This window comes from Salvelinus namaycush, unplaced genomic scaffold, assembly GCF_016432855.1.
Source record: "Salvelinus namaycush isolate Seneca unplaced genomic scaffold, SaNama_1.0 Scaffold457, whole genome shotgun sequence".
Lineage (NCBI taxonomy): Eukaryota > Metazoa > Chordata > Actinopteri > Salmoniformes > Salmonidae > Salvelinus > Salvelinus namaycush.
The window spans coordinates 117,767-140,933 of NW_024061150.1; the positions used below are offsets into that span (position 1 = coordinate 117,767).

General features: G+C 43.0%; 1 protein-coding gene across 1 annotated transcript; it reads left to right on the forward strand.

Annotated features, from left to right (window-relative positions):
- Positions 1-965: 965 nt before the first annotated feature.
- Positions 966-20,767, forward strand: LOC120041392 (glycogen synthase kinase-3 beta-like). The gene is made up of 10 exons (XM_038986346.1): positions 966-1,335; positions 7,137-7,324; positions 10,382-10,465; positions 10,623-10,733; positions 15,104-15,234; positions 15,530-15,734; positions 17,810-17,905; positions 18,053-18,239; positions 18,473-18,550; positions 18,791-20,767. The coding sequence occupies exons 1-10, from the start codon at positions 1,161-1,163 to the stop codon at positions 18,853-18,855; spliced, it is 1,320 nt and encodes a 439-aa protein (XP_038842274.1). The 5' UTR covers positions 966-1,160; the 3' UTR covers positions 18,856-20,767.
- The last annotated feature ends 2,400 nt before the right edge of the window (positions 20,768-23,167 follow it).

The following is a 23,167-nucleotide window of genomic DNA, read 5'->3' on the forward strand; positions in this document are numbered from 1 at the left end:
GACCTGTTTTATGAATTTTTTAAACCGCACTCATCTGATCCTATTTGTTTAAACTTAAAATCATGGAAACTTTGATTAATGGATCATTGTTATGCTATATTAATATCACCATCATGATAATATGTACAGTGTTTGCTAACCCTGTAATCTGAAACAACAATAAAATGACTTCTATAACTTGTTCTTGAATTGCCACAGGCTGACACACCTCTACTCCAACTCCTTAGCTGTCTGAATTAAGACGAGTGGCTAAAGGTGCTTGCCCGCCAGGCAGTGAGAAGAATCCACTCTCAATTCTTCTGGTGATAACATCATGTGGACCTGCTATATTTTTAGATTTTCAAATATATTTTCATGCCAAGATGATCAACTTGGTCTGCTATTTTCTCTACCTTTGTGTGTGTATGTCTGAGGGGTCAGATCTTCAAACTGCATTGTTGACTTTTCCAAAATGTTGCTTGAGATGTATTTATGCTGTTGTTGAGCCCCTGGGTATCTCTACATCAGTGGTTCCCAACCAGGGGTACTATTCAGTTGATGGTACAGTAACCGAAAAATGTTGGGAAGCACTGCTCTACATTTTCAACTCCTTAATGCCTAGTTAAATAAAGGTTAAATAAATATATATATATATATTTAAATGCAATTTACATTTTAGACCAGTCATAATTTCTTTACTCGCCATTCATTGGGGAGCATTACAATTGTCAAGACAAGCACAAGAATAACAATATGAATCGCTGTCTTTGGTGTGCATTTTCTATTATAAGTTGAAATATATGATCGTAATTTGTTTACTTTAACCGTTTGTAACCACTATGTTCCGCAAGTGCACTCCGCCCCGTGTCGTTCCGTTTGTTTCTGTTAAAGAAACGTTTTGCAACAGAATTGGCGTAATGAATACGCCCCAGTTGGATCTACCCTCAAAACTTCGTTACCCATGAAGCAATGCTATCAGCCAGTGCGTTGCTGTGCGTCAAGTCCAACCACTGTGCCAAGCGAAGAAGAAAGGTGGAGACGTACAAGCTAGCTCAAACGATATGCTACCAATGCAGTTAAATTTGTGACGACTACATTAGAAAAGATAGGTCAACTCTGTGCCTGCTTGGCTCTAAATCGTAACAACCTTTCCCCCTGCCCCGGCTATAGCGCACATAGATATGAGCGGCAGCGGGCGGCCCAGGACCAGCTCGTTTGCTGAGCCTCCAGGGGCTCCCGGAGCCGCTTCAGCCGCCGCCGGATCGTCTGTTACCGGAGGGAGTTCTGCAGGAAAATCTGGGGCTTCACAGGCCACAGGGAGCAGCTCGACTGGCTTCGGAAATTTGAAACTAGCCCGTGAGTATAGCTAATTGAACACAAAACGAAGAGATCGGGATATATATGTGTGTACTGATAATTTAAAGCAAGTATCTAACAAACAAATTGATTAAACTGTCGATGTTATCATTTCGCAAAGCTAACCTAGCTAGCTAACTAGCTGGCTAGGCTATGTATGTTTTTGTAAAAAGGACAGTGGGATCAAGCCGGGCTTTGATTGTGGCAGATCTGGCTAACGTTAACTAGCATAGCATTTGATGCGAAACGTCTATACGATGTTAGAAACTGGGGAGAAATTGATGAAAATAGAATGGAACCAGATGTCGGTGATATTTGTCGTTGGAAGCCAGATTGGAAAAAACAGGCATCAGCGGTAACGTTACCTACCTAGGTGAAATCAAACGAGGTTGACCGTCGTCCTCATTTAGCTAGTTAGCCTGTAATCTTAGCTATTAGCATTGGAAGTTATGTAGCTGGTTGCTTAGTTAGCTAGGTTACATGTCTAACGTTAGCTAGCTAACAGCTATATATGCTATTTAGAGGAGGCGAGGTTACGGTTAATTTAGTTCACATAACGTAATATATAGGGTACTTGTACAACATGGCTTAATGTGACCCTGAACAATTAGCTTTAAATCTAGCTAACTTGTTCAAGAACAATTTACGTGCTAGTTTGCCAGTTTGGTTAGCTTGTCCAAGGCAGGAATAGAATTAGCCAGCCAGATTGCTGGAGTGCGCTGTGTCAAAGGTCTGTCAATGTCATTTTTATAACGTTAAAAGTCCAGTTTTGTTTTGCAGTTCTTTGGTCAACCGTTTTAGATTGAGCAATAATGTGAGTGGTAAGGAACCGTTACGTATCTATCTTGTTATTGGAATAATACTATCATAACCACGTATTTCCAAATACAATATGTGTTGGTCTCATCTCGTTATTGTTCAAGATCTATGATTGATTTTCCTCATATTTGCATAATTTGACACGTGTCCATATATTGATAGATCAAATAATCTTCATAATTAGGCTAGTCCTATTGCTTTCCATTGAGATTTCCGCACATTGAGGATTATTCCAACGGGTCTCATTCTCACCCATTTTTACAGCCAGTTCAATGACAGGAATTGACTGTATGCCCAATGGTAGTTAGGATAGGCGGTGTTGGCAGAATACCTACAGGGAGGTGTTGACACGGTCAGACTTAGGGAAAACCAAATATGGAACATTGCACCACAATGTCCATGTCAAACAGACAGTAGCTAGTCTACTCTGCCATGTGTCAGGAGGTGGTTGAAAGTGTACCCATATTTTGGTAAGACTTTAGTGGGTCCTTATTAAACCTAACACTTTTATCGATTCAGATGTATTTGCCGTTGACATTTCTTCAGTTGAAAACCAGAAACGTTGCATACCAATTTCCATTCTGATCACTGACTGCTATTCTGATAGCCCTGCCATGTTGAAGACCCGGCCTGGGTCAACCATGGCACTTCAGACTGCACTGTGAATGGCCTCAGCTCTCCAATGGAACCCTATGGGAAAATGTTGAAGCTTCAGTGTGAAGGGATTTGACTGGAGAGATTGAGGGAGGCAGGGAAAGAAGGCAGGGAGGGTGAGTGAATCATTGGAAAGATAAGCTAGAGGTGGGAGATGGAGACTGGAAACAGGTGAGCGACAGATAAATGACGGTGCTGGTCAAATGTCTTCTCAGTCCAGCAGGGTATACATGAACACCTAACCTAATCAGCACTTCTTCAGTGTCTCTGTTCAGGCGTTCTAACAGTAATCCTCGGTTTTGAATGGGGTCTGATTTGGTCTCTCCTGACCACAGTACTGCATTCCTAAAAGGGTGTGCCCACTGATAAGCATTGTTCCTGGTCTGGAGGTGTCTGGACCTACCAGAAACCCCAACAAAGGTGCTGCACTACTTTTAGGTTTCTGGAAGTAACACTGACTTGTCTAAGTGAAGTGCAAAGCCAAGATCAAGGGTTGTAAATGTCTGACAAAAAGGTGTCAGACAAAACAAGTCATAGGCAATAATTGCCAGCAGGATTATCGTAGTATCCTGGGGCTGCACTTAGCGTTACTGACGTTTCTCAACTTTCTACTGCTCTATTGTTCTCAGCTCCTATCCTGGGGACCCACATGACTGCACATATTTGTTTCAGCACTAACACACCTACACCTAATTCAACTAATAAAGGGCTTGATGGTCAGTGAATTAGTTGCATCAGGTGTGTCTATATTAGTACTGGGCCTGGTTTCCCAAAAGCATCTTAACTTCTTTGGGACTGGGGGGCAGTATTGAGTAGCTTGGATAAAAAGGTGCCCAGAGTAAACTGCCTGCTACTCAGGCCTAAAAGCTAGAATATGCATATAATTAGTAGATTTGGATAGAAAACACTCTGAAGTTCCTAAAACTGCTTGAATGATGTTTGTGAATATAACAGAACTCATATGGCAGGCAAAAACCTGAGAAAATATCCAACCAGGAAGTGGGAAATCTGAGGTTTGTAGTTTTTCAAGTCATTGCCTATCGAATATCCAGTGTCTATGGGGTCATATTGCACTTCCTAAGGCTTCCACTAGATGTCAACAGTCTTTAGAACCTTGTTTGATGCTTCTATTGTGAAGGAGGGGGGAATGAGAGCTGATTGAGTCAGGGGTCTGGCAGAGTGCCATGAGCTCAGTCTTGCGCACTCCCGTGAGAGTTAGCTGCGTTCCATTGCATTTCTACAGACAAAGGAATTCTCCGGTTGAAACATTATCGAAGATTTATGATAAAAACATCCTAAAGATTGATTCTATACTTCGTTTGACATGTTTCTACGAACTGTAATATGACTTTTCGTCTGAACTTTCGCCTGGACTTGCCCGCGCTTCCTGAGTTTGGATTTGTGTACTAAACGCGCAAACAAAAAGGAGATATTTGGACATAAATTATGGACTTTATCGAACAAAACAAACATTTATTGTGGAACTAGGATTCCTGGGAGTGCATTCTTATGAAGATCATCAAAGGTAAGTGAATATTTATAATGCTATTTCTGACTTCTGTTGACTCCACAACATGGCGGGTATCTATCTGTATGGCTTGTTTTTGTGTATGAGTGCCGTACTCAGATTATTGCATGGTGTGCTTTTTCCGTAAAGTTTTTTTGAAATCTGACACAGCGGTTGCATTAAGGAGAAGTGGATCTAAAATTCCATGCATAACACTTGTATCTTTTATCAATGTTTATTATGAGTATTTCTGTAAATTGATGTGGCTCTCTGCAAAATCACCAAATGTTTTGGAGGCAAAACATTACTGAACATAACGCGCCAATGTAAACTGAGATTTCTGGATATAAATATGAACTTTACCGAACAAAACATACATGTATTGTGTAATATGAAGTCCTATGAGTGTCATCTGATGAAGATCATCAAAGGTTAGTGATTAATTTTATCTCTATTTGTGCTTTTTGTGACTCCTCTCTTTGGCTGGAAAAATGTCTGTATTTTTCTGTGACTAGGTGCTGACCTAACATAATCGTTTGGTGTGCTTTCGTCGTAAAGCCTTTTTGAAATCTGACACTGTGGCTGGATTTACAACAAGTGTATCTTTAAAATGGTGTAAAATACTTGTATGTTTGAGGAATTTTAATTATGGGATTTCTGTTTTGAATTTGGCGCCCTGCAATTTCACTGGCTGTTGGCGAGGTGGGACGCTACCGTCTCGAATATCCCAGAGAGGTTAAGGCTAAGTTCATTGTTAGAACCATAGGATCCTATGCTTCTAAGATTAATTTAGCCTTAAAATGCTTTTGGGGAAACTGGCCCAGGTCTGGAACAAAACTGCAGTTGTGGGCCACCAGGGCTGGAGTTGAGGAACACTGTTTTAGAGAGTAAGTGGCAGTGCCACTGCATAGCAATACTAGCCAACTAGCTACCTCTCTCTCAAAAGGATACTGCAGCTCTGGCATAAATAAATGTTCGCTTGTAATGCATGGCTGTGTAATCGCTAATCCTTTTAGTGAGTAATGTGTTCACTCGCTTTATATTTAGAAATAAGTGATGAGTTACTTGAGACTAAAGTCTGAGTGTTCTGGAAATCACTTCTCTTGCTCTTTCATTCAATCCTACTCATCAGACCTGTGTGTTAACTTCCTCTTTAGGAACCGAAGCACTTCCCTGACAGCTGATCTGTCTGACTGCTCATCTTTGCATTCATCATTAGTGACTATCATGCCACTGCTGTTTCATATTAAAACTCTCCCCTCTGACTCTACTTCTGAAGATGAGGACTACACAGACGCAAACGCTGTGAGCCACATGATTACAGATCAGATGACGTTCTCTGGTCGTATGAGACGTCAGAAGGAAGAATAGTTTAGTGAGTCATGCAAGGATCTGGTTTGGATTAATCAATGAATCTAATGCCTACCCAGTGTGAAATCTACCTCTAGCTATGTGTGGCGTCTCCAGTGTGTTTATTAAAACATGCCGTCCAGAGGCATCCAGAGGTGTCTAGTCTACATCATAGGACTTTAAATCCATCAATCAACTGCGCCCACCTAATGCTTTTAGCAGTGCTGAACAAAACCTCCCGCCATTCACCCTCCCTTCCAGTCTGATTCCTGAGACTGACATAGTCCGGCTTTACAATTAGAGGATCCAAAGAAATGTATTTCATATCTTCAGCAGAGGAAGATCTAAATTAAATACATTTTTATCTTCAGAGGAAGATCCAAATTTGTCTTCTCAACAAAATCTTAAGCTAGTCAACCACTTACACAGCTTTGTTCTAGAGGCCTTGTCAGACTTTAGAGTAGAACTGAGAGATACAGAGTTATTAGAGAAAGCAAGGTCATGTTGAGGCAGGCGAATGGAGGGTGAATGGAGGAACCGGTGCACACACTCACTGGGCGTGCTACTGTACTGTCCATTCAATGTTATCACAGGCTCTGACAAGCTAGTTGGCTCCAGGCCCTACCTCTACTGTAGTGTTCCTCCTCCCTTCACAATCTGTGCTTCTCTGGTGCTGCTGTGTCAGTCAGATCACCCTCAACCGTTCAGACACAGCCAACAAGCTGAGCTGCACGTCTGACCCGAAGTCACTCAATGTATGAGCTCAGAGAATCTTCCTTTCCACAAGGTCGCACATCAGACAGACAGTAGGGCTGGGATACTTTGAGTATCGCAATACTGGTATCGTCCCGGCCCCGTTCAAACACTTAAAAAACGCACCCTCCCTTCCTTGAAGACAGTAATTATAGATCTGGCATTATGACTTTCTGTCAAAGCTATGTTGGAGAGCGCTCACTTTCACCCAATCCACTGTGTTAAATCGCCCATTACCTCAAGAAACAGAGGAAAGCAAGAATGCATGTCTCAGTATTGTCAGGTTCCTCGTATTTAAACCGTACTGTCCAGTGTAGTGAGGGGGTGAAAGGGTTCAGAGCTGTGACAGCCAGGCGTGCAGCCTCCCCCTGGGGAGCCAGGGAAGGTGAGGCAGGGTGGAGGTGGTTCACTGTAGCTACTACAGCTCATTACCAGCTAGTATTATGTGTCTGTGGGGAGAGGCTTCCGAGGTTACGGACATTTAGAGAGAGAGGGGGAGTGATGAACATTTGTTTAGTGTTTCCCCTCAGGGGATTGGAGAAAGGATGAGGTGACCGTCACTACGTTTCCTGCCTCTACACCAGAGTCATGGTCCTCTGTGTGTTTGGTGTGTGTGTCCCTGCATCTGGATAACATCTAAAATACTTGGGGTCCTTTAGCCCCCTTCCCAAATGGTCATGTACTATAATGTGTTTTGACCTCTGTACCTCTCCCCAAGGAGACAGTGGCAAGGTGACGACTGTGGTGGCCACACCAGGCCAGGGTCCAGACCGCCCACAGGAGGTGTCCTACACAGACATCAAGGTGATCGGGAATGGTTCCTTCGGCGTGGTGTACCAGGCCCGCCTCATTGACAGCCAGGAGATGGTTGCCATCAAGAAGGTTCTGCAGGATAAGAGGTTTAAGGTACAGAGTCTACAGACACACAGCACAACCCACTTCCACTGGCATTCTACGCTAGTGTTGTAGTACTCGAGCTGTAGTACTCGACCATTAATGACTTTGACTCACCTTCTCGACCATTGGTGACTCGGACTCACCTTCCCGTGTATTTTCACTTGGACTGGATAGGCGATTATGATAAGCAGAACATTAGCAGCACTGGGTGCGCAGAGAACGGAGGTTTCTGTTCTCTAGCTAGCAGTGGGAAGGACGTGCCACACTGGCACACGCGCTGCGGTGAAAGCAAGCGCTGAGTGTGGGCAGACAGGAAGGCAGGCTCCGATCACGTACTGCCTCCGATCATAGTGCCTTCAGAACGTATTCACACCCCTTGACCTTTTCCAATTTTTTTTGTTACCGCCTGAATTGAAAATTAAATTGAGATGTTTTTGTCACAAGCCTACACACAATACCCCGTAATGTCAAAGTGGAATTATGTTTTTCACAATTTTTATAAATTAATTAAATGTTAAGCTGAAATGTCTTGAGTCAATAAATATTCATCCCCTTTGTAATGACAAGCCTAAAGTTCAGAAGTAAAAATGTGCTTAACAAGTCACAAGTTGCATGGACTCAATCTGTGTGCAGTAAGTGTTTAACATGATTTTTGAATGACTACCTCGTCTTTGTACCCCACACTTACAATTATCTTTAAGGTCCCTCAGTCGAGCAGTGAATTTCAAACACAGATTCAACCACAAAGACCAGGGAGGTTTTCCAATGCCTCGGAAAGAAGGGCACCTATTGGTAGATGGGTAAAGAAAAATATATAAAGTGGACATTGAATATCCCTTTGAGCATTGTAAAGTTATTACTTACACTTTAGATGGTATATCAATACACTGTTTTATGTATGCTTTTTTTAATGGTTGAATTAATAAACTAATACTAAAACCTGGTCACTACAAATATACAGGCGTCCTTCCTGACTCCGTTGCCGTAGAGGAAGGAAACCGCTCAGGGATTTCACCATGAGGCCAATGGTGACTTTAAAACAGTTGCAGAGTTGGTTGTGATAGGATAAAACTGAGGATGGATCAACAACATTGTAGTTAATCCACAATATTAACCTAATTGACAGAGTGAAAAGAAGGAAGCCTGTACAGAATGAAAATATTACAAAACATGCATCCTGTTTGCAACAAGGCACTAAAGTAATAATGCAAAAAATGTGATAAAGCAATTAGCTTTTTGTCTTGAATGCAGTACTACAACACATTACTGAGTACCACTCCAAATTTTCAAGCATAGTGGTGGCTGCATCATGTTATGTGTATGCTTGCAATTGTTAAGGCCGGGGGAGTTTTTCAGGATAAAAAAAGAGACTGAATGGAGTTAAGCACCGGAAAAATCCTAGAGAAACTTGGTTCAGTCTGCTTTCCACCAGACACTGGGAGATGAATTCACCTTTTAGCAGGACAGTAACCAAAAACACAAGGCCAAATCTACACTGGAGTTTGTGTACCAAGAAGACAGTGAATGTTCCTGAGCGACCAAGTTACCGTTTTGACTTAAATCTACTTGAAAATCTATGGCAAGACTTAAATTGCTGTCTAGCAATAATCAACAACCAATTTGACAGAGCTTGGAAGATTTTTTTTTTTTTTTTTTAAGAATAAGGGCCAAATGTTGCACAATCCAGGTGTGGAAAGCTCTTAGTGACTTAAAAGACTCACAGCTGTAATCGCTGCCAAAGGTGCTTCTACAGAGTATTGACTCAGGGGTGTGACTACTTATGTAAATTAGATATTTCTGTATTTCATTGTCAGTACATGTGCCAAAATATTTTTATACTTGTTTTCATTTTGTCATTATAGGGTATTGTGTGTAGATGGGTGAGGGGAAAAAATTGTTAATCCATTTTGAATTCAGGCTGTAACACAACAATAAATCAAGGTGTATGTATGTAGGCTGCACATCGCGTTAGCGACTCACTTCCCTGTAACCACCAGTCACCAGCCTACTATTTAGCTTTGCCTGGTTAAGAAACACAAACTGCCTTATGAAATTGAAAACAATAGTATTGAGTTTAAAAGGAAAACAAGTCGAGCTATTGTCTCTCTCTCCCCTTGAGTATTAAAAAGTAGGCTGTCTTTGAATTTGTCATCTCGCTCTACCCTCCCATTTTACCTAGTCTTCCTCTGGAATGAAAAAAAAACTACATATCAGTGGGCGATTTACAAAAAGCCGAGAGCCTGTTACAATTATTGGAAATAATAATCTTACAGGAGCAATAGCCAATTCCGTCCAGAGACAATTCATCCCTTCAAAACATCATTGAACCTTCTATTAAAATAAAATGTTTGATCCTGTGTATGAAGGACTTGTTTGTTTTGTGGGCTGCATATTGTAGGCAATTATGACCTTTCTGCAACTGGAGGAAAATCTTTGCGTTACTTCAATGCTCACATGGAAATGTTCCCACCAGACCGCCACTAGTTGTTGCTGGGCAGATTTCGTCTACCAAATCCGAGCTAAATCAAGAGGCGCGACATACAAGCATCGACCTAGCAAGCCGCCAATACAAGCGAGCAAAAAACCATTTGTAACCAAAATACCAAATATGTCTAAAGAACCCCCGACTCATTCCTTTGCTTTCAAACTTTTATTTTTTATTATGTGCACATAAACCGATATTATTGTGTTCTTTTTTGGTTAAACTCCAACCCAGTGTCTCAGACTTGAGCACTTGGATCAGGACTCGAGCACGGACTTCACCATTGGTGACTCAGACTCAACTTAGCCTCAGACTTGTGACTCGATTCGGACTCAAGCACACGACTCGGTTTGGTGACTCAACTGAAACATTGGTCTACACGCACACACACACACACACACACACATACACAGTGCAACTCACTTCCACTGGCAGTCTACAGAAACACACCATTGCCCCTCATCACTCACACACTATCAGGTGTATTTCTGTATGTTCTCTCCCCATACCTCAATGTTACTACTGCTCAACTGATGAAATCTTGAGACCTAAATTACACCCCCTTGCTATTTCAATTACTCCAGAACCGAGAACTACAGATCATGAGGAAATTGGACCACTGCAACATTGTCAGGCTACGTTACTTTTTCTACTCCAGTGGGGAGAAGGTATGTACAAGGCCGACTACCAGGTATTGGGAACAACATTTGACATTTTCACGTTTATGCAGCAAAAAGGAAAAATCCAGACTTGTGAAAAAATGAATTGCATTACAAAATGGATTCAACAACATTGCTCTTCTCTCCTATTGTTTTCCCCTTACAGAAAGACGAAGTGTATCTGAACCTAGTGCTGGACTTTGTCCCAGAGACGGTGTATAGGGTGGCCCGGCACTTCAACAAGGCCAAGACCACCATCCCCATTATATACGTCAAGGTAATGCACTCACTACTTCTTCTCTTCCCCTGTTTCTCTCTTTTTACTTTCCCTCCCTTTTATCCTCGTTCTCTCTGTCATTGTTTTTTTTCCCGCTCTCTCATTCATCTCCCTCTTTCTCACTTAGTCTGTGTCCGTCTTCTCCTCATCTCTCACTTGCCCTATCCACCCCTCCATCGTTCCTCTTTAAGCTCCATGCTGCTAGAGGCAGAGTTCTCTATTTAAATGAAATGGTACTAGGCTTGGGCGGTATACAGGGGTATTTGGAAATTGAAGTTTTGTATACATTTTCATATTTGTAGCTACTTTTTAAGTAAATACCTGCAGTCAACTTGTGCAATACATTAGGAGATGAAGCGGATTGCGTTCTTCATTTCACCTGTCACATTATTTACGTTATGAAGCTTAACATAGTTCCCCAGAAAGCCAGTCCCGTGTTTGTTTGTAAATAGCACAACAGGAGAAAGCGGGAGCAAGTGGGTCCAGCTGTATATTAATAGTCAAGTGTTAATTTTTTGGCCTCCAATAGAGTGATCAGGGACATGCAACTATAGTTTTCCTTCCCAGAAAATACATTGGTTCAACACATTCAGCAGAAATGTCCTTCATTTTCATCAGATGACAACAGAAGTGCAAAGCTATTTGGCTAGCATTGTAAATGAGCTTACAATGAAAATGCAAGGTATTTTTTTGCAAAAAAAATGCATGGCTATCATATTTCTAATGTTTATCATAGAAACAATGTAGCTGGCTACATTTCCTAATGTTTTGCTTGAAGTTAATCTTGTGTTTTACCAGAGAGAAGTAGGCTGGTTACACTGAGGAAAAGTAGCTACACATCAGAGCGTTGTCTGCTGATAGAACGCCCTTAGTGAATTCTCATCCCAGTGGACAAGTGCAACTGAAGCACAAAATTTGTGATGCCGAGCAGAAATTACATAAAGAATTATTTTAGATCTGAGTTTACAAAACGCAGCAAAATATAACTTTTTTTCCTGAATGCAGAATTCTTAATTTTTCATTAAAGCGACACAAGTTTAACTTGCTATCATCTTCTCCGAGCAGAGAAGACAGGCCCGTTGCCCTAGCGACTGCACACAGACACAGTGTTCACATACTGCTCCAGAGCCAGTACTGTTCTTCCTTCAGACAAACATGTCAACTTTGTTTGTACAATGTATTTCGTTCACATTTGCTTGTAAATGTCCAAATTCACCACAAATTATATTCGGTAGCTCCTACGTATGTATAACTTTGAGCTGGATTGCCTGTCTTTGCAAATACTTTATTTTCGTTTGTGCTTGATAGCACATTTAGCTAGCAGCCTTCATGGAAATTTGCCATTACTTGTACTAATTTTGTTAGCCTTCTGGTAATGGACGCACAACAGGCTTTTTTTGCGTTTTGTGGCTCCCCTTTGTGTACTAATCCGGTAATACTGTAAATCCCGTCATGAGAGGAGGACTGTATGACGATGTAAAAGTCTGGGTACCCCAAATGGTACTGTATTTGACTAGAGGACTCTTTCCCCAAGGATTTGATGAGAAGAAAACGCATTGATGTTGAAGTCGGAAGTTTACATACACTTAGGTTGGAGTCATTAACTCGATTTTCAACCACTCCACAAATTTCTTGTTAACTATAGTTTTGGCAAGTCGGTTAGGACATCTACTTTGTGCATGACAAGTAATTTTTCCAACAATTGTTTACAGACAGATTATTTCACTTATAATTCACTGTATCACAATTCCAGTGGGTCAGAAGTTTACATACAATAAGTTAACTGTGCCTTTAAACAGCTTGGAAAATTCCAGAAAATTATGCCATGGCTTTAGAAGCTTCTGATAGGCTAATTGACATCATTTGAGTCAATTGGAGGTGTACCTGTGGATGTATTTCAAGGCCTACCTTCAAACCCAGTGCCTCTTTGCTTGACATCATGGGAAAATCAAAAGAAATCAGCCAAGACCTCAGAAAAAAAATTGTAGACCTCCACAAGTCTGGTTCATCCTTGGGAGCAATTTCCAAACGCCTGAAGATACCACGTTCATCTGTACAAACAATAGTACGCAAGTATAAACACCATGGGACCACACAGCCGTCATACCGCTCAGGAAGAAGACGCATTCTGTCTCCTAGAGATGAACGTACTTTGGTGCGAAAAGTGCAAATCAATCCCAGAACAGCAGCAAAGGACCTTGTGAAGATGGAGGAAACGGGTACAAAAGTATCTATATCCACAGTAAAACGAGTCCTATATCGACATAACCTGAAAGGCCGCTCAGCAAGGAAGAAGCCACTGCTCCAAAACAGCCATAAAAAAGACAGACTACGGTTTGCAACTGCACATGGGGACAAAGACCGTACTTTTTGGAGAAATGTCCTCTGGTCTGATGAAACAAAATTAGAACTGTTTGGCCATAATGACCATCGTTATGTTTGAAGGAAAGAGGTGGATGCTTGCAAGCTGAAGAACACCATCCCAACTGTGAAGCACGGGTGTGGCAGCATCATGTTGTGGGGGTGCTTTGCTGCAGGAGGGACTGGTGCACTTCACAAAATAGATGGCATCATGAGGATGGAAAATTATGTGGATATATTGAAGAAACATCTCAAGACATCAGTCAGGAAGTTAAAGCTTGGTCGCAAATGGGTCTTCCAAATGGACAATGACCCCAAGCATACTTCCAAGATTGTGGCAAAATGGCTTAAGAACAAAGTCAAGTTATTGGAGTGGCCATCACAAAGCCCTGACCTCAATCCCATAGAACATTTGTGGGCAGAACGGAAAAAGTGTGTGCGAGCAAGGAGGCCTACAAACCTGACTCAGTTACACCAGCTCTGTCAGGAGAAATGGGCCAAAATTCTCCCAACTTATTGTGGGAAGCTTGTGGAAGGCTACCCAAAACGTTTGACCCAAGTTAAACAATTTAAAGGCAATGCTACCAAATACTAATGGAGTGTATGTAAACTTCTGACCCATTGGGAATGTGATGAAAGAAATAAAAGCTGAAATAAATAATTCTCTCTACTACTATTCTGACATTTCACATTATTAAAATAAAGTGGTGATCCTAACTGACCTAAGACGGGGAATTTTTACTAGGATTAATTGTCAGGAGTTGTGAAACTGAGTTTAAATGTATTTGGCTAAGGTGTATGTAAACTTCGTACTTCAACTGTATTTTCTCTCTGCTCTGACTCTTCACTGACCTCCGGTAGTCTTTCTGTCTGTTACCACTCTTTTCAACTCCTCCATTCTCTTCTTTTCCTGCATCATATTTTTTGGGGACAATACCTACTTCAGTGTTTTAGAATTGGAAAAATTAGAGAAAGAGAAACCAACTTTCTCTGTTTGCAGTAAGCTTGCCTGTCCGTTTAAAAGGGCACTTATGTTGTCTGTTAGCTCTCTGTGTGTGTGTGTGCTATGCCCCGTGGCAGCAGAGAGGACTATCTGTGTCTCATGACCCATTTGCCTCAGCCCACCCTGCTGCTCTCTCCTGTGGTGTGGAGATGCATACTGATCATACACAGACACTGCCCTCACTCAGCATCTCTACACTCTCCTCTCCACCTCTCACTGTGCTCCTCTCATCCCTCCCTACTCTATCTGCATCTCTTCCCTTCCTTCCTCTCTCCTTGTTCCCTTCCTTCCTCTCTCCTTATTCCCTTCCCTCACTACTCTTCAGCCCCTTTCTCTCAAATTAAATTCAAAGGGGCTTTATTAGCATGGGAAACATGTTTACATTACTGTTTATTTAACTTGCTTTGGCAAACAGAAGTGAGAAGACACAACAATATCAATAACTATTAGAATTGAACAGTAAATATTGCACACAAAAATAAAAAGGTTTCTCCATCTCTCACTCCTCTGCACCCCCCCCCCCCCGCTCTCTCTGTGGTGTGCAATTAAGCTCTTGTTTCCCTCTAAATCTGCCACAGCCAGGCAACCGCGTCCCCCTCTCAACACCCGTCTGTCTACCCCTTGCACCCTGTGTGCCCAATAACACAGCTAACAACCCAATAAAGCGACCCCAACACACGCACACTCAGCCAGCCAGAAACCCTTACACACATACAGTCACATCTTCTGCCATGCTAGCTCTAAGCTTTGCGATGGGAACATTTTACTGGCATAGTCCAGAGCAGAGAACCCACAAGTTGTTGCAATGTGTTTGAGTAAGTTGCATAGATCCAGAATGTTTGACTGTTCTGAGTGCAGTGAAGTTGGTGACCAACAGTAGCTGTCTGGACACTTGGCATGACTGTAGTAGTAATGGAGGGGATTATGATGATCAGTGCTGCTGTTACTGGCTGCTAACTGTGTGTGTGTGTGTGTTAACATCATGTGTCCTGTGTTTTCCCTCCAGGTGTACATGTACCAGCTGTTCCGCAGTCTGGCCTATATCCATTCCCAGGGCGTGTGTCACAGAGACATCAAACCCCAGAACCTGCTGGTGGACCCCGAGACGGCCATCCTCAAACTCTGTGACTTCGGCAGGTTAGTCTGCCTGTCTGTCAGTGAGCACCTCTGGCCATCTCTGAATGTCTCTGACTGTGTCTGTGTTTCTTAGGCTGCCTGTGTAAACACAGCTCAATTCTTCTGATCTTTTTTCCACTAATTGTTTATTAGAGATATTTTTCAGCGTTGATCTGATTGGTAAAAAAAAAAGAAATCGGTATTGGGCTGCCTGTGTAAATGCCGCCTTAATGTTCAGTCTGTCTAAATCGATCTCTGTCTTACTCTGTCTATCTTTTTCTCTGACTGACCACCTCTCTCCCCCTCTTGTCTCCAGTGCTAAGCAGCTTGTTCGCGGGGAGCCCAACGTGTCCTACATCTGCTCGCGGTACTACCGTGCCCCTGAGCTCATCTTTGGCGCCACGGACTACACGTCCAACATTGACATCTGGTCAGCGGGCTGCGTGCTGGCCGAACTGCTGCTGGGACAGCCCATCTTCCCCGGGGACAGCGGAGTGGACCAACTGGTAGAGATCATCAAGGTAGAGAAGAGGGGAGCTGAGAGGACACCAAACTGTAGGGGTGGGAGATGGAAAGAAGAGGGAGTGTAGGTCTATGTTGGTGGAGGCGGTAGGAGTGTACAGTTGAAGTCGGAAGTTTACCTTAGCCAAATATATTTAAACTCAGTTTTTCACAATTACTGACATTTAATCCTCATAAAGATTCCCTGTCTTAGGTCAGTTAGGATCACCGCTTTATTTTAAGAATGTGAAATGTCAGAATAATAGTAGAGAGAATGATTTATTTCAGCTTTTATTTCTTTCATCACATTCCCAGTGGGTCAGAAGTTTACATACACTCAATTAGTATTTGGTAGCATTGCCTTTAAATTGTTTAACTTGGGTCAAACATTTCAGGTAGCCTTCCACAAGCTTCCCACAATAAGTTGGGGGAATTTTGGCCCATTTTTCCTGACAGAGCTGGTGTAACTGAGTCAGGTTTGTAGGCCTCCTTGCTCGCACACGCTTTTTCAGTTCTGCCCACAAATGTTCTATGGGATTGAGGTCAGGGCTTTGTGATGGCCACTCCAATACCTTGACTTTGTTGCCCTTAAGCCATTTTGCCACAACTTTGGAAGTATGCTTGGGTTCATTGTCCATTTGGAAGACCCATTTGCGACTAAGCTTTAACTTCCTGACTGATGTCTTGAGATGTTGCTTCAATATATCCACATAATTTTTCTCCATGATGCCATCTATTTTGTGAAGTGCACCAGTCCCTCCTGCAGCAAAGCACCCCCACAACATGATGCTGCCACCCCCGTGCTTCACGGTCGGGATGGTGTTCTTCGGCTTGCAAGCCTCCCCCTTTTTCCAAACATAACGATGGACATTATAGCCAAACAGTTCTATTTTTGTTTCATCAGACCAGAGAACATTTCTCCAAAAAGTATGATCTTTGTCCCCATGTGCAGTTGCAAACCGTAGTCTGGCTTTTTTATGGCGGTTTTGGAGCAGTGGCTTCTTCCTTGCTGAGCAGCCTTTCAGGTTATGTCGATATAGGACTCGTTTTACTGTGGATATAGATACTTTTGTACCCGTTTCCTCCATCTTCACAAGGTCCTTTGCTGCTGTTCTGGGATTGATTTGCACTTTTCGCACTAAAGTACGTTCATCTCTAGGAGACAGAACTACCCGACACATTCTTGAGCGGTATAACGGCTGTGTGGTCCCATGGTGTTTATACTTGAGTACTATTGTTTGTACAGATGAACGTGGTACCTTCAGGCGCTTGGAAATTACTCCCAAAGATGAAACAGACTTGTGGAGGTCTATAATTTTTTTCCTGAGATCTTGGCTGATTTCTTTTGATTTTCCCATGATATCAAGCAAAGAGGCACTGAGTTTGAAGGTAGGCCTTGAAATACATCCACAGGTGCACCTCCAATTGACTCAAATTATGTAAATTAGCCTATCAGAAGCTTCTAAAGCCATGACAGCATTTTCTGTAATTTCCCAAGCTGTTTAAAGGCAGTCAACTTAGTGTATATCAACTTCTGACCCACTGGAATTGTGATACAGTGAAATGATCTGTGAACAATTGATGGAAAAGTTGTGTCATGCACAAAGTAGATGTCCTAACAGACTTGCCAAAACTATAGTTTGTTAACAAGAAACTTGTGGAGTGGTTGAAAAACGAGTTTTAATGACTCCAACCTAAGTGTATGTAAACTTCCGACTTCAACTGTAGGTCTATGTTGGCGGAGGCGGCAGGAGCGTAGGTCTATGTTGGCGGCGGCGGCAGGAGCGTAGGTCTATGTTGGCGGCGGCGGCAGGAGCGTAGGTCTATGTTGGCGGCGGCGGCAGGAGCGTAGGTCTATGTTGGCGGCGGCGGCAGGAGCGTAGGTCTATGTTGGCGGCGGCGGCAGGAGCGTAGGTCTATGTTGGCGGCGGCGGCAGGAGCGTAGGTCTATGTTGGCGGCAGGAGCGTAGGTCTATGTTGGCAGCGGCGGCAGGAGCGTAGGTCTATGTTGGCAGCGGCGGCAGGAGCGTAGGTCTATGTTGGCGGCAGGAGTGCTCATTCTTGGAGGAACTTCATGCATCTTTCACTCTTCCAGGTTTTGGGGACTCCAACGAGAGAGCAGATCCGAGAGATGAACCCCAACTACACAGAGTTCAAATTCCCCCAGATCAAAGCACACCCCTGGACAAAGGTACTTTCTGCCCTGAGTTCTATTTAAATAGTTTTAACACCATTGTCTTCCATTGGGATCCATATCAGAGAGAGAACATTTTGAAATGGAACAGATACGACAGCCTAAATGAGTCAAACAAGATGCCCTTTTTCCCCCCTCCGTCAGGTGTTTAAGCCACGTACCCCCCCGGAGGCCATCTCCCTGTGTTCCCGTCTGTTAGAGTACACCCCTGTGACCAGGCTGTCCCCCCTGGAGGCCTGCGCCCACGCCTTCTTCGAAGAGCTGCGCCAGCCCACTGCCCATCTGCCCAGCGGACGAGAACTGCCCCTCCTCTTCAACTTCAGCCCCGTCGGTGAGTCCACACCCCTCCCCCCTCTGTTTGGCCCTCCCTCGGTCAGTAGCCGTGCCCTCCTCTGTTTGGCCCTCCCTCAGTGAGTAGCCATGCCCTCTTCCCTTTTGCCGCAATCCCCTCAGTTTTCCAGAGTAAGTCTGAAGCGTGTATGTTGAGTGTCCTGTGTGTGTAGTATGAACCTCATCTCTCTCTCTCTCTCTCTCTCTCTCTCTCTCTCTCTCTCTCCCTCTTAGAGCTGTCTATCCAGCCCGAGTTGAACTCCACACTCATTCCTCCTCACGCTCGCGCACAGACATCACCTGCCTCACACGGTATGTATAGCACAGCCTACCCGACACATGCTTATTACATGTTCAATACATGCTTATTAGATGTATACATATTTACAAGACTAGGATAGGGGATATAGTTTCAAATCAACATTTAACACCCTTTTTAAATGAATATTGCTGTGTTTGGATGTTAAACCCAACATTAAAAGCATTGACCTGATGGTGAACTGAAGTGTTTAGTGTGGTGTGTATCTGATGTCCTGTCTCTCTCTCCACCAGATGGCAGTGTGTCGGACAGTACCGCCCAGCCCAGCTCAGTACCTGGATCCATCAACAGCACCTGAACCCGTCCCCCATTCACCCCGTCTTTCCCCTTTTCCTCTCAACCCCATCCCTCTCTTCCTACTCTTCCACCCCCTTTTGGCTTCAAACTTCAAAAAACAACTATACACGCACACATACAAACAAAAATACTTAAATCATCTATTATCCCTTGAATATTCCCATTATAGGTGTAAAGAAATATCTGTTGGTGGCAGTAGTCCAGTGACTGTTGGGTTGTAGAAGATGGGTGAATCTGACGAAAGCTTTTCTGTATTATAATCTCTGCTAATCAAATTTTATCCCTTTATAAAAAACTGTTTTATTTATTTGAAATTGCATTTTGTTTTAGTGATGTATGCCAGTGAATGGGATGCGTCGAAACTGAGGCCTGTTTCAGTTCAGACAGTTTAGGACAATCTTCCGTTCTAGAGGTTAAAAACCAGACGGTCACGTGGACAGAACAGTCCCTGCAGCCAATGGGAAAACTCTGGGGAATGTAGGTGTTCATCTACCAAGACATTACTCCCAAACCAAGTCCAAAGTGTTAATTAGTTCTGAAAATTGAACTGTGTTATTTTGTTTTATTAAATTGGATACCAAACAGCAGCAAATTGAACTGGCATTTTAAATTGGATGAGGTGATTTTTAGAAGCTTTTATCACACAGGTGATTCAAAAATCCAAAGGCGGGAACCGCAAGATGTTTTATTAAACTGTTTCTGAGAAGAAACATTGAGGTGAAAGTCTTAATGTCTTTTATTTGAATAAGAGGGACCTTTTTTAAAAGAATGGAATGTACATATTCAGTTTCTATAAGCTCTTGTCCCAGTCAGTTTAGCTGGAGACATGTGTAGGTGAGAAGTAAGCTTTGCACATCTCTAAAGGGGAGTAGAGCGGAACCGTAGGGGCCCGCTGCACCTCTTGTGCAGTGGAGATATGCAACCTGTGTATAGGGAGGGGTAGGGCTCCTCCAGTCACACCTGTACACCAATGGCCATATAGCCGTACTTGAACCAAAGCTCTGTCACATCAGCTTTGAAAGTACTTGGCACTTTCACTCCTCCCTTTCTCTCATTTTTCCTCAATTCAGTCTAGATGCACAATTACACTGCATTTAGGGGAGGTCTTAAGTGTAAGTGCTTGTGTGTGTGAATGAGTTTTTTTGTGTTTGACTTTCCCTGGCCATCTTCCATCTCCAAATCAACCCACTCTAGCACTCTTGTTTTTGTAAGTCTAGATTCTAACAGCATCACAGTGATTTATCATCAATAAAACCTTGTTTTCATCTGGCCCACCAACACAGACTTGCATGTTCACCATGCGTTAGAGCAACCACACCTGTTCTCTCTCATCACTGCACAACGATGGTTTGATCTAAAATACCTGCACCCAAAAAATGTAAATGCCCCAACCACTTCTGGAGCCTTCTGTTCCTCTCCTCCTTCCTCTGCCTCTCCCACTCTCTCCTTCCCTCTCTTTCTCTCACTGTAAATATCAAGTACCTTTTTTTTATTTTGTTTTTTTTGTTATTTTATTGTTGTAATTCCATTTTATTTTCTCTAGCAGAGGGGAGCTGGTGTAGCAGCGACCAGGCTCCTCCTCAGTCTGTCTGTAAATACAAGTTAATTTCAGTCCCTGGCTCGGGGGGAAAAAACAGAACAAAATGTTTCTCTCGTTTTTATTCTCTCTCCCTCCATTTCTCTCGTTGCCTTTCCCACATAAATATTATGATCACTTTATTTATTGTATTTTTGTTTTTATTTTGTTTCTCTGGGGGGGGGGGGGGTTTGTTGTCGGCTGAAGGGTTTATTTTGTAAGAAGTCATCAATGCCCCGTGTCATGCAAAATAATCCAACTTCCAAGATACTGTACTTTGATCCAACCTTGGGAGTGTTTTCCAATAAAGGTCCTGTATTTGCAAGTACACATCCTAGCCAGTAGGTGGAACTACATTTTTTTTCTTTGATGTGAAGGGATTCTCACATGACTCTCCGTCTATGGTAGTCTAGCTGATGTCCCAACAGTATAAATGGCTGATCCTATGTAGGGTTATTGGTGATATTGCTGTATCTGGGTGGGTTTGGATGAGTGGGGAGGGTGGTGTGATGTGTCCCTTCTCCCGTGTCCCACAAGTGTTTTGTGTAATGGGTTTAACCTGTTACTTCTGTCTGTGATTACATGAGTGAACGAACTGACAAATCTTACGAAAGTGTGAGTTGGGAGAGCATGGATACATTTTTTTTTAAATCTTATGTTTTCCTAAAATGAAGAGCTAACTGTTTTATTTTCCTGGCACGAGTTGGTTTTAATTTGTTGTGATCCTGATCTTTATGGCCCTGCACAAGGGTCATACCACATCACTGGTGGGAACGGAACGGTTTTGAAGTGGATGCGGGAGGGGGGGGGGGGCAGAGAGGAATGGACTGGGAGAGACTTTTGTTTGTTGATATAAATAATTCAACTCATGATTAAAGTGATGAAACTACCCTGGTTTCATGTTTCTAAAGAATGGAAGTGTGCATGCACACCAATTTATGTAGTGACAGGTGTGAATGGCACTAAAACAATCTGCATTTATTGACCAGCGTACTTGACTGTTTTGGCTGCTAGTAGCAGACAGACATCTAATTTATGATCAACTTGGGTGTGTTTACACTACACAGGCCTTCAATTAAAGGACACACCAATAAGTAGTAATGGCATTTGTTTGTTTTATGCAAATGAAGTCTGAATGGTAGTAATAAGGCAGCTGACGGCAGAGCAGGGGCCAGAATGCCATAAGGCACTTAGGTTTTTAGTGTTTCCACAGCTGATTCATCTGTGAGAAGGCCAATGAGCCATCCATCAGGAGGAGGGGTGGAGCTGACTGATCCATCTCTCTCTCCCCTGGCAACGCGAGATGCAAGCTGCCTGTCACTCATGACACCATGCTTTATGGTTCTGAGCTTGAGGACACCGTCACCATGGAGGGCGGACCAATGTGAATAGCTTCCTTTCCTCGTCACCTTTCCTTTATGCCCACTAATCTGAAAGGATACAACTGAGTAAAGCAGTAGTGTCAAATAAGTCCACTACAAAGAGAATTTTAATCAAATGGAAACAAATAGTCACATCTGCTTCAACAAATGTCATGTGGAGTTAAACCCCATTGACCACAATATGAACTGTAGTAGTATCTGACATTTACTACTATCAAAGCAGTATTGCATGAGAGACTGTAGTATATCATGAATGTTGGCACAGCTAGGATCATGGAGGAAAATCTTTCCAATGAAAGGCCACTCCAGTGTATACATGAGCCAGGTGGCTGAACAAGCAAATGGCTTGGAAGGATGAAATTAAAATAGTTATTGGAACCACACAAATGTCAGTGAAATGATACCTTGCTTGATGAAATGTTATGCCTCTAGTTAATGAAATGACAGATGGGAGAGCAGAAGGGAGGGTGGTGGCCAGGTGTCATTGGCTCATGAATAGGTGGGCATTATAGGCAGATTAATAGGCAGGCAGATCATAATATTCTTAATAGTTGAATCTGCACATTTGATGGTGTTGTCATATGATGGATCCCCCTTACTGTTTCTGATTTTAAGAGCCCAGTTGATATCTGGTGAGACTTGATATGTCACAGATATAATACCCTTGAACTATTCCATAACTATTCTAGAGCTTGTAGATCAGTACACACTTCAAGCCTGTCTTTCCTGTGGACCGGTCTCAGAGGGGTTCTAAGTTCTAACTTTTCATCCAACATGATTCAACCTCGACTGCCAAGGAGGGCAGGATTTCATTTTGTAGCCAGGTGTTCCTGAACCTTTTGGCTGCATCTGTTTTTTCTATATTCAACAGAAAATATAGATGGGATCCTACAGAACATTTGCCTCCCGGTGCTTTAGAGAAATCTAGTGAACATTGTAGTTTAAATCTGCCCCTCAGGTCCAGGTGACAGCACTACTGAATTAACAGTTAGAGGCCTTGTCGCTTAGCTCCATCAGCTCCACAGCAGTACCTCAGTGAGACAGGAAGTGTCTATAGAAACAGGAGAGAGAATGAGGACAGATGGAGTGCAGCAGTAAGCAGGGGCTCCAGTATATGAACCACATCCCTCAATGCAGAACATGTCTGGGATGTTTCCACTCGTCATACAATGCGTCAACGTTGAATAATGTTATTCTGCGGCATGTCAAGCAGCTTGCAGTTTCCGTGGAGATTGAGTGGCCCCTAGCTGGCCCTCCCCTGGCTGTATGCCCGGCCGCCTCTTTAATACCATTTTGTGTCGGGTTAAACGCTCTGAAGGAACCGGTCGTCCTCCCGAACAGCCCGGGGGAGAGAA

Coding starts and splice junctions, on each gene's coding strand:
- LOC120041392 (XM_038986346.1), top strand. CDS start 1,161: ATGAGCGGCAGCGGGCGGCCCAGGACCAGCTCGTTTGCTGAGCCTCCA. Junction 1,336..7,136: donor CGGAAATTTGAAACTAGCCC/GTGAGTATAGCT, acceptor CCTCTCCCCAAG/GAGACAGTGGCAAGGTGACG. Junction 7,325..10,381: donor TGCAGGATAAGAGGTTTAAG/GTACAGAGTCTA, acceptor CAATTACTCCAG/AACCGAGAACTACAGATCAT.